General features: G+C 33.7%; 1 protein-coding gene across 1 annotated transcript; it reads left to right on the top strand.

The window, feature by feature from the left end:
- The first annotated feature begins 111 nt into the window (after positions 1-111).
- LOC128212991 (glutaryl-CoA dehydrogenase, mitochondrial-like) lies at positions 112-11,254 on the top strand. Its single transcript, XM_052918447.1, has 11 exons — positions 112-270; positions 684-818; positions 1,029-1,152; positions 2,494-2,603; positions 3,242-3,371; positions 3,815-3,924; positions 4,973-5,085; positions 5,578-5,681; positions 6,779-6,904; positions 8,985-9,145; positions 10,794-11,254. The coding sequence occupies exons 1-11, from the start codon at positions 183-185 to the stop codon at positions 10,865-10,867; spliced, it is 1,275 nt and encodes a 424-aa protein (XP_052774407.1). The 5' UTR covers positions 112-182; the 3' UTR covers positions 10,868-11,254.
- The last annotated feature ends 2,106 nt before the right edge of the window (positions 11,255-13,360 follow it).

The following is a 13,360-nucleotide window of genomic DNA, read 5'->3' as shown; positions in this document are numbered from 1 at the left end:
AAATAAAGCAAATTATGATCAAAATTATGTTTTGGTTGACCAATTTAATGAATACATAAAACACCGTCAAATAATTTATAATTATTCCAGACCGGAAGTACACACCTCCACACTGAGGTCAAGGTCAAATTTGTTATTATGCAAACATTTGTCCAACATCTGAGTTGAAATTACAAAAAAACATGTCATTGAGAAACGTTGTTCAATCAATTAGAGTTTTGGCTAGACAGAATGCTGTCAGCTCTTCTTTTCACAGAAATTCATCTTCTGGTAAGTTAATGAATACTTTAATGATACGTTACTTTATTTATTAGGATTAAATACATTTCCAAAAATGGATTTTTTTTATTTATTATTTTAAATATTCTTATTTTTCAGTTTTTGTATGAAAATGGTATGCTTAAAGATTCAACTGTCCATAAATTTAGAAGTATTTTTTTTCATTATTACTTGAATGAAATATACTCTGCTGTGTGTGTCCTTAGAAAATGTACTTATCCAGACAATATTAAAATTATAAAATTAAATTACGCTGTAGCAAATTAATTGAAAGCAGCTATAAATTACTGAAGTTGAAAAATTGGTTGAGGCTAATTAATTGATCCTTTTGATGTTCTTAAAGTTATATAGAAATATGAAAACATTGTTTTAAACATTTTAACCATTTAACCTGTATATTTCAGCAACCTTCAACTGGCAAGATGCTTTTAACTTGGAAAGTCAGCTGACGGATGAAGAAAAGATGGTGCGTGACCAGTTCCGCTCCTACTGTGACGACAAACTGATGTCCAGAATTGTCATGGCCAATAGAAATGAAGGTTTACTTTCACTAAAAAATAATATTACAGGAACACTAAGTCTTAGTCCGACAAAGTTTTTAACATGGGTTGCTTAGACAGATAATAATTAATTTTTGGGTTAATACTCATTATAAAGGTTAGGATTATGGATACCATTTTCATAAGAAACTTGTTGGCATAGAATCATTTTAATTTATGATACTGTATCTATTCTTTATGATATTTCAGTGTTTCATCCTGAGATTCTCCCAGAAATGGGTGAGCTAGGTGTGTTAGGAGCCACAATTGAGGGCTACGGGTGTGCAGGTGTCTCATCAGTCGCTTATGGGCTCCTTGCCAGGGAGTGTGAGAGGTGGGTAAATGCTTAAGTTCTTCATTATTTTTATAGAGAAATGAATGAGCTTGGTGTTTTTGGAAGATACATGTACAATACTGGATAAGCAGGTACTTCTATGGTACATGTAGCCCTTGGACTCCCTTTTTGAGAGTGTGAGAGGTGAATTAAAAGTTTCAGGGAGTGTAGTAAGCCTTATGATCCCAGACATGGGTGCCCTGAGGTTTAAGGGACCAAATGACAGTACTATTGCCATGTCTGTTTAGATGCTTATATACATGTAGGCTGCCCGCCTGTGAATGTCAGAGATGGCTTTGCAAAAGCTCTTTTTCTTAGGAATTAGTGACCTTTGAGTACTAATAAGAGCCTGCAACACAGGGCTACAGGTGTGGGGGCATTTACTCATTCACTTATAGTTTATATGGGCTTGTAGCCATAGGTTGTGGGAAGTGAGTTAACAGTTTTCGAGAGGATAAATTTTTTTTACCAATATGTAATAACTCAAAAACGTTCAAGATATATGAATGAAAATGATTCGAAATTTAGTACAAATTTTGCCAGTAACAATAAGCACATGTTTAGCAAGCCCCATAACTCTTAACTTAAATGATTTTGAATATTGCCCCTGTTTTTGAAAACTAATTTTGGCCATTACTCAAAAAATGATATTCAAATGATTCAAAACATTTTACACATAATGCCAGAGACAATACAAACACATAAATAGCAAGGCCTAAAGTTCTGATTTTAATATTGTCCAGCTGTGCCCTTTTTTTAACATGAAAACAACAGATGACTGGTCTGTGTTCGCTTCACAGTGCTATTGTTCCTTATATCTCAAATATGTTGTATGTAAGATGTTTTATATCATAATTTACATAATTTTATTTCATGTATACCAACAAGGTACATAGTCATAGAATATTAATACATTTATATAACGTGAATTCAACATGTCACATAATACAGATTCGATACAGTCTATACTGTATACTTTGCTACAGCGTAATTTAATTATATAATGTCTATACGTAGATATGAATAATTGTCCATACGTGAAAAAAAATAATATGCAAATGATAAAACATGAGGATGAGCTCAGCTGATATAAACTAATCACTATATGTAATGGAAGTTCTATGTTTAAGAGCTTCTTTTATATATTTGGATAATTTAAATACAGTATTTTTGTTGTCTGACTTAAGCAGTTTTATAAACTTGTACATGCTTGGTCTGACATAAAAAATATTTTTTAATGTATTTCCTTCTGATGTCATTATAACAAGGACATATTAATATGAAATGAAATTCATCTTCTAGATCATATATCCATGGTCCTAATTGAAGTTGCTGTTACAGGGTGGACAGTGCCTACCGCTCCTCTATGAGTGTACAGTCATCTCTAGTCATGCACCCTATCAATGCATATGGTACAGATGCACAGAAAGAAAAATACCTCCCTAGACTAGGTACGTTACATAACCTTTAAGGTTTAAGAAAATAATGTTTGCTTTCGTTTTCCCGGCCTACCCTATATTTTTGGCCACAACTCTAAACCTTTTAATTGCCTTGACAAACATTTTATTATTAGTTTTATTTGTTCCTTTCAAAATTAACAATAACAAAATTAACATTAAAGTGTTTTTGGCCTTTAACAATTAACTGTGATGCTATAATACTGATTGTATTGATGTTTTAAAGCCTGTAAATTATGGTTTTTGGTATCTCAAAAATCTCACGGAACAGTTTTCCTAAAAAAAAGCTTAAAAGATTTTCTGACCTACCAAAATTATTTCTTTTGGGCATGAAACTGGAAATAAACATATTATTTTTAAGCCTAACATATTCATGTACATTTTGAGAACAATAAGTTAAATACCCCTTGTACAATAAACATAAATTCATTGAACTTTTTCATATTTCGCCAGTAAGTATATGGCATGTGTACGAACTCTGTAATAAAAAGTGTCCTTTTATGCCTTGTTTGAATAATTATGCAAAATGATAATTTCTAGTACAAAATGATGATGATGTGGTGTTGTTGGTTGCAGTAATAATACAAATGAATTTGCTTATACTGCTGCTTACTATTATGATCGTCTTTCAGCCAAGGGAGAGCTGATTGGTTGTTTCGGGCTCACGGAACCCAACCACGGCAGTGACCCGTCGTCAATGGAAACCAATGCAGTCTACAATCCGTCCAGTAAAACATACACGCTCAATGGATCTAAGTCATGGTAAAGCCTTATATCATTAAATTTACTTCAGCGCATATATTCCCCAGAGCACACAACCACAATCATGCGTAAAATCGTGCTAACAAAATGTTGAATAAGTTTGTTTTATATATATTGGAAAATAAAGTATTTAAAATTTTCGGTTAAGGAGTTTTTTTGGTAATATAGGAGTTTTTCATATACTGTGCATCTAGGCCTGTTTTTGCAAACCCATTGAGCATGAAACAGACGACCGATTTTCAAAAAACAACAACACATTTACATGTGCAAATAACTCTACTCCCTTCTTTTCAAGCAATGTGAATATATGATGGTGACTTCATCAAACCAGTACGAGCATTCTGTATAAAAAGTAATGATTGTTTTCATAGAATGGATTCTTCAGTCTATACTTTGAAATTATACACTATGATACAATGTTACTCATTAACATCTTGTTTCAGGATTACAAACTCACCTATAGCAGATGTATTTATTATTTGGGCGAAAAGTAAAGCAGAGAACAACAGAATCAAAGGTTTTATCCTGGAAAAGGGAATGAAGGGACTTTCTGGTGAGTACTGAGCTTGGGTGCCATGCTTAAGCCGTTTCTATCGAGAGCTAATTCTATGCAATGGTCAACCCTAATAGTGCACCCCCCTAAAATTGTCCAAAATTACCTTTTTACTTCATTTTTAATAGAAAAAAGTAATAAAATATGCTTAAAATGCACCAATTTTGTTTTGAAGAAAGGGCAAATGTCAAAAGGTTGTGCCCCTTAGTTTCGCCCCCTTAAATGTCAAATCCTGGAACCACCCCTGGTCAATAAGTATAGAGTGCCATCTTGGTTTCCAATGGCAACAATTTGTTTTCTTGGTGGATAGCACTATTTTGATCCAAATTGTAGCTTAAAAAATCTGCATGTTAAAACAACTTCTAGATGAGGGGCTTAACCCTCCCCACTTGTTTTCTTTTGGTTTACTTATATATTTTTTAAGCGGATACATTGTACACATGTATTTTAATTCATAGGGGTTGTTGGCTCTTATATTGATTCTCACATTGTGCTTACGCAACTTACCTCTGATAAATAGGTTAATAGTTTTTACTATGTTTATGCCAGCAGCTTTTCAACATGTTTGTGGCCCTGTATCCAGTATTCATTTATTCAATTGTTATGTTATAATGCTTTAAGTGAAATCATAATCCTGCATACATGTACGCCTTGTATGTTTATGGGTTTTTTTGCAGTTTACAAGATAAGTTACATTAAATTTGGGCACTATAAGCTGTATAATGTTTATGTGAACTCTATTGTCAAATAGTGGAATTATGTATATGACCCACTTTCAATCTGTGGGAGGTTTAGAGAGTTCTTCCTATCTCTCCTAAAATCCTGAGTGTAAAACTCTTACACCATTTGACATATTCATTTTAAATTTTCAAAAAACTGATAAGCCAACATGCAAGGATGTGAAGGAAGAACTTTGTGCTGCATCCATTTCTACCAGTATTATGACCATTTGTTCTTGTTTTTCACTATAGTGTAAACTATAAAAAAAAATGTGTGTCAAACTTCTCCTTCACCATTTGAATTATTCAAACTTTATGCTAAATTTCAGCACCAAAGATTGAAGGCAAATTTTCTCTTCGTGCAAGTATTACGGGTCAGATTGTAATGGAAGATGTTGAGGTCCCTGAAGAAAACCTCCTGCCAAATGTCAGCGGGCTTGCAGTAAGACCAGCTTTTGTGCTTAATGAAATATAATGATATCATAATATCAAAAACACCCATACTGTACATAATTCATAAGTCATAAGGTTTAGTTATTATCTCCCCTCAAAAATTGAAGGGGATATAGTAATGGCAGGCGTGTGTGCAGGTGAGAGTCTGGCAATCTTGTTTGTAGTATAACTTGAGAAGTGTTTGAGGTATTGACTCTAAACTTCATGCACAGAGAAGTGTTTGAGGTATTGACTTTAAACTTCATGCACAGATAGAACTCAATGAGGTAAAGTGCAAACCATAGGAACCATTGTCATGGGTGCAGTATTTTTTTAGTTATTGCCCTTTGTTTATTTTCATACTAATTTTTTGTCCAAATTATAAGTTGCATAAAAGTCTTTGAGGTAGTGTAATGCCTTAGTACCATACATCTAGTTCACAAATGTCATTATGCCATAATGTTTCATCCCCTTTGATCATATGATTTCTGCTTCACACCAGGGTCCATTTGGATGTCTCAACAATGCAAGATTTGGAATTGCCTGGGGCACTCTGGGAGCAGCCGAGTTCTGTCTTGAGGCTGCCAGACAATACACACTGGACAGGTTACACTCTCTACTTTGTTACGATACATTTTTACTGTATTATTCGAAGAATAAGGCAACTATACTATTCATCTGATGTCGGCGATTCGTCATCGTCCAGTTAAAGTTTTAGGGAATTTTGAACATTCACTTAAAACTCCATAGCCCTTCATCCAATTCACTTCATAGAGACCATCCATGGAATTTGGGTCCATGAGAGTCAAGGGCATGGTCAAAGTTGCTGTAACAAAAGTCAGAAAAATGTTTGTTATTGAATAACTTGAGGTATGGTTGACATATTTTGATCAAACTTGTATATAGGAAGAGTTAATGGAGACCTTTCATTGGATTGCATTTAGGGCCCTTGGGGTCAAGGTCACTGTTACTAAAATAGAAAGTGTTGGTACTGGATAACTTTGGTTTGGGTTGACATTTTGCAACCAAAATTGGTTTGTAGGAACAGTTTGGTATGTATATATTTATGGAGGACTTCAATGGGATTGTATTTGGGACCACTTGGGTCAAGGTCAAGTTCACTGTTACTAAAAGTAGAACAAAAAAAAAACAGTTGAAACTGAATCACACAAGGAAGGCTGATGTTATTTTGTCAATCTTTAAAAACTGGCTTTGGCGCACTGTGGCATTTCTTGTTTTATTGCTTTTGACAGGCACATATTACACCATTATTATATTCATTTCTAAGACAAAGCGGCGTATAGTGGACAAAGCTGTCCTATCGCAGCTCTTGTTATTTACTTATAATGATATCATTGTCTTTAAATGTCTGATTATGACACATTCTAATTAGAGGGGTAAATGCAAAGAGGTAACAAACTCATTTAAAATATAAACAGTTTAGAGTTTGAGATTTGACTGAAGTATTTTCGTGATATTTGGGCCTGGTACTTACTGGCATTAACCTTGAAAATTATAAAGTATAATGATATACAGGTTTGAGTAACATACAATGCAAGTTTGTTTTTGTTTTTTACCATGCTACAATATTTGTTCGTTCTGTTATTTTTTCTGGTCATTGTCTATGATAAAAGAAAAAAATATTCTACTGATCCTTGACAGATCAAACGAGATGCAAAACTTGATATATCATTTACTTGCAGACACCAGTTTGGCCGGCCACTTGCCAAGAACCAGTTAATGCAGAAGAAGATGGCTGACATGCTCACAGAAATCTCTATAGGCTTACAGGCTTGTTTGCAGGTGGGCCGCCTCAAGGACCAAGGCATGTAAGTATATGGTACTCTGTCTCTTCTGCATGCTATCCCTTCAGCATAAACATAGAATGTAAGGTCTAAAGAAATACATACAATACAATCTTTGTCAAATTTAAGGCTTCTAGATGGATACATACATAGAAAAGAGATATAATTATTTCTGTACATAATGTAAAGACATGGATACATTATACACATGAATAAAACATCAGTCATAAGTTCATAGACCATGTGAACAACATTATACACACATGATATCACAAGAAAGGAATAATAAATCCCTTATTTCCATTGTGGTCCTTGGGGGAAAAAAATTGACATAGAAAGACACTGTATAAATATCACATGGCTTCCACAGTGTGATAATATATATTGTCAACATGAGGGAAATTTTGCTACCCTAGGCGAAGTGGACGGTTACAGTATTAAATTGAATGTTGACAAGATTAGAATAATATAAGTCCCCTGAATGACAACTAAATCATGGACATTTTAAATGTCCTCTATTTTGTTGTGTTTTCTACATTTATATTGCACTCACAATGTATTTTTGAGCTCAATGGCAGAAGGACAGTCATAAAGGAATACTATGGAAAATAATTCAATTTCATTCATTCTGTTTCATTCTGTTTCATTTTGTTTTTGTATGTTCATTATCAAACTAAAAATGAAAAGTGCAGACGACATTGTTTCTAGGTCTCATTTTTATGTTTATTTGTTCCATTAATTTTGGTTCCTTCCTAAATGCATAGTTGATCTTTCCAGTATGCGTTTTGCTTTATAAGGCTTTTCCTGGTTTTGATAGATCGGGAGAACTTTCTGAGACTTGAGTGAACATATATATTGCTTATTTTCAGAATGATAATTAAATTTCATAAATCATAATGTTACGCTATCATACATTCACAAATCTGTAACTTATTGATATTATTGGACTGGACGTTTCGAAGGGTACACTAAACACTAACCTTTCTTCCCCTCCCCGCTAAATCCATTCTCGTTCAACAGAGTGATGATGCTATGCATACCACACGTTAGATTTATCATTATCAAACCTCTGATAAATGAGAATGCCTCAATGAAGAGCAAAGGATTTCCGGTTATGTTGATGACCTCTGATAATGAACATTGTCATTGCTGTGGGTGGTGCTGATTTCGGATTTGGCGGCACTATATAAAATAATATTTAAAATAAGGTGTTTTTCACCTTAAAAGCTTTTACTAATAAGCTAATAGCTAAATGCGAACGGGAAGTTTTCATGTCATTTTAATATTAAATTGATTTAAGTCAGGGGAATAATTAGAACACTCCTCAAGTTAATATGGATTTAAATGAATTAAGAAAAAGGAATGCATATTAAGAATTTAAGAAGATCTTGTAGTGCTTTTTTCAAATGTCATTTTATCTTATTGAATCCCTCTGGTAGGAAAACAGCAATAATTTGGGTAATAGCTGCAAAGGAGCAGACGGTACTTATGTCATATGACAGTGACATTTTCCCCAGCATTAATTTTAATTGGGTTTTGTATTTACTTCTTTTAAGAAAACAGTTTAAATAATTGAATGCCATATGATATTTCTAGAAATAATTGTTTTTAGTTTGACACTATATTCTTTAACCATCTTATAGTGTTTGTTATTCTGGCATTCTAGTCAGCAATGCCAATAGTGTCCACAGACTGCATCAGTGTCAAGGATTAAGGTGTTACGTTATTAGAGGAAACTAGTTGTGGGGCCATATATCTACTTAATATAATAATAATACATAATTATTAAAGTTGCTTACAAAAATATATTCCTGAAATATTGTCCCATCTCGTACAATTGCCTCTCAGTGAATGTGGTAAAACAGCAGTATTATGTTTTGTGTGATTGTTTTGATATACATATACAATGTTTTGTCCTGTTAAGATAATTGATTGTACATTTATTGACTCAGTTTACTGGATATGTAGTGTATTATTGGTCCCAGATATGTATCACATTTATGTATCACCTCTTATGATTTAATATCTCTAAGAATTTGGTTTTTGCACATTAATTCTGTTACCTGTAAGTCCAAATGTATGTTTTTATTTGTAATATTTTCAGGGCTACCCCAGAAATGATCTCTTTGATAAAGCGAAATTCTTGTGGAAAGGCATTGGATATTGCAAGAGTGGCACGTGATATGCTCGGCGGGAACGGAATATGTGACGAGTACCACGTGATTCGTCACGTGATGAATCTCGAGGCAGTCAACACTTACGAAGGTTAGAGCATGAATTTCAAAGAGCATGAGTTTAATGCAAATGGAATTACATGATATACAAAATGTATTTGAACTTACTTAACCTTAATGGCTTTCAGGTCGACCGATTGATCTGAAATAAAGCGTTACACTTTTATATATATATATATATATATATATATATATATATATATATATATATATATATATTCGGTTTTTGATATATTCCCGGGAACGGTTGTGTTAAAGTGTGAAATTGTTATTTTAGACACAGCTTAATCTAAAAAGGTCTACCTACCTTTTCACGTCTTTTTTGGCAAAGAAAACGGAAACAATCTATCATTTCCAGGCATAAGGAAGCCTCGTTTTCATTTCTTATAACGTTGTAATGTTGACTAAAATGACATCATAAATCGAAAATTAAGGTCTTCGGTGTTGTAATCTCTACTATTTGTTTGTAATTAAGAAGATAATCACTTATATGGCATCTGTAGAATTGAGTCTTGATTCATGTATCATCCTTAGATTGTCATCAGTATTATTTTAATTTGTTTCGCTTATTACATCTTTGAAAGTTTAGTCTTCATTAGCACTCCAGATAATTGCTACCCATCACAGAGTTAAATAAGTAATTACTAGGCGATGTATTATTAAATCTGATTGTTGTTCTGAAGATAGATCGAAAAAAGGAATAGAGGAAATTATATAGTGTTTAATTTACTAATGAAATATTTCTGTGTTATTTATCGCAGAACTAAGAAAATGTCAGAGCTACTTAAAGTTGTTTTTAATGTAAGCCATATCATTGAAGTCACATACCGAAAATAAAACAGTTTCTCCTCTCATAAATTTAGGCTGGTGCCTTGTTCTGATGTTTTAATAGATACGTTTGGACGAATATATATATGGCGTTAAAATGAGCTTAGCAGTTAGTTACTGGTAAAGCACAGCTTTGCCTACCCAGTGCCACCTATTTTATATAAGTTTTAATATACTTACTATGACACAGTTGCATGTTCGTCCCTATCGATTTTTGACACTACTTTCCCCTTTGAAGTTAACACATTTATAGCGCAGAATACCTGAATCTAGTTAGGAAACTTAACACATTTGCTAGTGCTCCAGCCAGGATTGGAGAAGGGCAGGGTGGTAGATCAGAAAGGGCACTTTTGATGCGCATTGAATGAGCCTTTATTGGGCACTTGCAAGGGCCAATGCTGAATTCTTATTGCGTATGTGTATTAACTGCTCTCAATAGAAACGGCTGTAATCTAGTATCAAAACAATTCACTCTGTCAAACAAAAGGGCACAGCAAGGTATAGTTAAACGGTAGCAGGGTGCTGTAAACGGGCACAAAGGTGCCCCATCCGGCTATTTAGACCTTAGTGGAGCACTGTTTGCAATGTCACATAGTGAAAGATCACGCTGCTACACATGCAGTGACTTCGCATTAATGCTTTCAACAACATTGTCTATTGAATGATAACATTTCAGTCCATTTGTACTTTCTGTTTGGAGGTTAAAAAGTAACATAAGCGAAATGTTTTCCTGGATAAGTCTGTATTCTCGCGTGCCATCGAGCTTCATATAGTTGTTAAAAGTTCTTTCATAATCGTTGTGTTATAAGGAAGATAAAATCATGTAAATTCTGTTTGTTTTTTGCTTGCAGGAACACACGATATTCACGCCCTCATTATTGGTCGTGCCATCACAGGGCTGCAAGCCTTCACAGCAGACAATTGATGAAATAAGTGCTGTAAACATTTCGAGATATTACCACGTGCATCGCCAAACAGGAAGTGTGCGTTTCGCAGTGTATGGCACATTGTCTGTGATAATCAGAATGCAGTGTTTTATTTTTGTCAGTATTACATCTATGTTTTAAGCTATTTTTATAAAAATAATATGCGTTAGTAATAAAATTGTGTGAGTTAACTATAAGCGTTTCCGTATGGGTTGTATTTTGCGTTATTGAATGTATTTTCAATAAAAAGTCGACCGACATATTTCATTTTGAACTCTTTGATAAATTAATGATGTAAAATGTCTAAAATACTGATTTTAACTGAATTGTATGGATACTTGTTTTGTTATTGTATATTACTAGATAAGAAATAAATTTGAAAATTATGCCTCAGTAAAATACTGCTTATCATAATATTGTTCATTTCAGTGTAGAAAAACATGTTTGTCTTCGTACAAAATCTATTACAAGTTTTTGCTTCTGAAAGTGTTAACATAACTTGTTTATGCAAAAAAAACGGACTCAAATTTGATTCTAAAAGCCAGCATCGTCTTCCATCAAAATTGAGGTTGAAAGTATACCATTCAATTAACGATATTTTTTGTGTATACACGTATCGTTGTTAATCGTGTTTACACGTATCCATGTTTGAATAATGATATTGATTGGTTAAAAGCAACAGTTAATTTAGTTAAGATTTTAACTTGACATTGCAATAAGCTCTAAAAACGTGGGGGGGTGTTATATTATCCCCTATGACATATTTGAAAAAAAATATTGCTGACAAAAAGGTGTGAAAAATCATATTTTTAAGAAAAAGGTATTTAAATAAGATATTTGAAGAATTAAAAAAATGGGCTTATTTTAAAGATGTTCGCCTTTCCAGGAGTTAGAATTCATTTCACTTCAAGAATATATATAATAGAACAAAATATGTTTTGTAACAATACCTCAACATATGAGATATCCTTCTTTAGGCTCGGAAGGTGAAATTTCATGTAAAATTATTTCTTTTTTTTTGCTGTAAAAAATGACCAAAACAAACTTCGGACAAAGCCGAGTCTTCTTCGAACTTTTTTTGGCAAAATGAATTGAATCATGTTGTTCTTTTGTATATCAATTGCTAGGTCCTTTTTGAGATATTCACCGATTTTGAGTTTGAAAAAAAATCTTTTGGAATGCTTGATTTAGTGCAATCGGAAAATGTTGCATGTATAAATAAAATATAATATAAGGCATAGACATGATCATGTTTCGGCATTGTTCCTTACGTACAGGACACGCACATACCGATGTTGCAGCATGATTCAGCATTGCCCATAACCATACAAGATACGTTAATACCAAGGCTGCAGCATTGCTCATTGCAAACAGGACTTTGCTTTTTGACAGGACACGCACATACCGATGTTTTAGCATGCTTTAGCATTGTCATGTTGACCACGACTAAGACTCTCTATGAACCATAAGAGTGCAGAAGAGTATAACATATTTATTTAATAATTGTTGATTGCTGTGAAGTTGCACCCTTACCCGAAAATATGTTAATACAATCAACGAGTGACAGCTTTCATTAAGAATTTACTTTATGTCATCTAACTACATTGATTAAAAGTTAGCGGGATGATTACAGCAATCTTCCGATCACTATTGATTTAAATGAACAAAGACTAGAAATGTGTCCATAGGACACGGATGCCCCCACTTTGATTTTTTGTCACAGAAAATAAGCCATAATGATTATTCAGGATAATCTGCACATATAGGATAAGTTGAGTTGAGTTGGGTTTTACGGCATCGCAAGACTGTATAGGTTATATGGCGCCATTCAGGCAGGAAAAAACTTGTTGGATCCACATTGGACACATACTTTTCAAGAATTAGATTGGAAACATATATTTTTGAAGTATTTTTGGCAAAAAAGGGCCGTAACTCCTAAATGACTAAAGCGATTTCCATGACTATCGAACTTGATCAAGATATTATGGTCACAAACATGTGTTTAAAGTTTGGTGAGGATTGGACAAACAGTTTTCAAGAATTAGATTGGAAACATATATTTTTTAAGTATTTTTGGCAAAAAAGGGCCGTAACTCCTAAATGACTAAAGCGATTTCCATGACTATCGAACTTGATCAAGATATTATGGTCACAAACATGTGTTTAAAGTTTGGTGAGGATTGGACAAACGGTTTTCAAGAATTAGATCGGAAACAATCTTCGGGACGTACGTGTACAGACAGACAGACGTACGTACGGACAAGGGCAACCCTATATGCCGCCACTTTGTGGGGGCATAAAAAGGGAATACGTAACATCTTCAGGAAGATCGTGTATGCCCTATTTAATCTGTCTTGTAGTCAAACAGCTATAAATTGGGTATTAGCTGCAAATGAGCAGACGGCCTTTTCGTTACCGATGTCGTACGACAGTGACATTATATCCGGCATTAACTTTAAATTGGTTTGGTTCTAACTTGAAAACACATGCAT

Source organism: Mya arenaria, chromosome 13, assembly GCF_026914265.1.
Source record: "Mya arenaria isolate MELC-2E11 chromosome 13, ASM2691426v1".
Lineage (NCBI taxonomy): Eukaryota > Metazoa > Mollusca > Bivalvia > Myida > Myidae > Mya > Mya arenaria.
This window is presented reverse-complemented; position numbering and strand designations above follow the sequence as displayed.

Coding starts and splice junctions, on each gene's coding strand:
- LOC128212991 (XM_052918447.1), top strand. CDS start 183: ATGTCATTGAGAAACGTTGTTCAATCAATTAGAGTTTTGGCTAGACAG. Junction 271..683: donor TCACAGAAATTCATCTTCTG/GTAAGTTAATGA, acceptor TGTATATTTCAG/CAACCTTCAACTGGCAAGAT. Junction 9,146..10,793: donor GGCAGTCAACACTTACGAAG/GTTAGAGCATGA, acceptor TTTTGCTTGCAG/GAACACACGATATTCACGCC.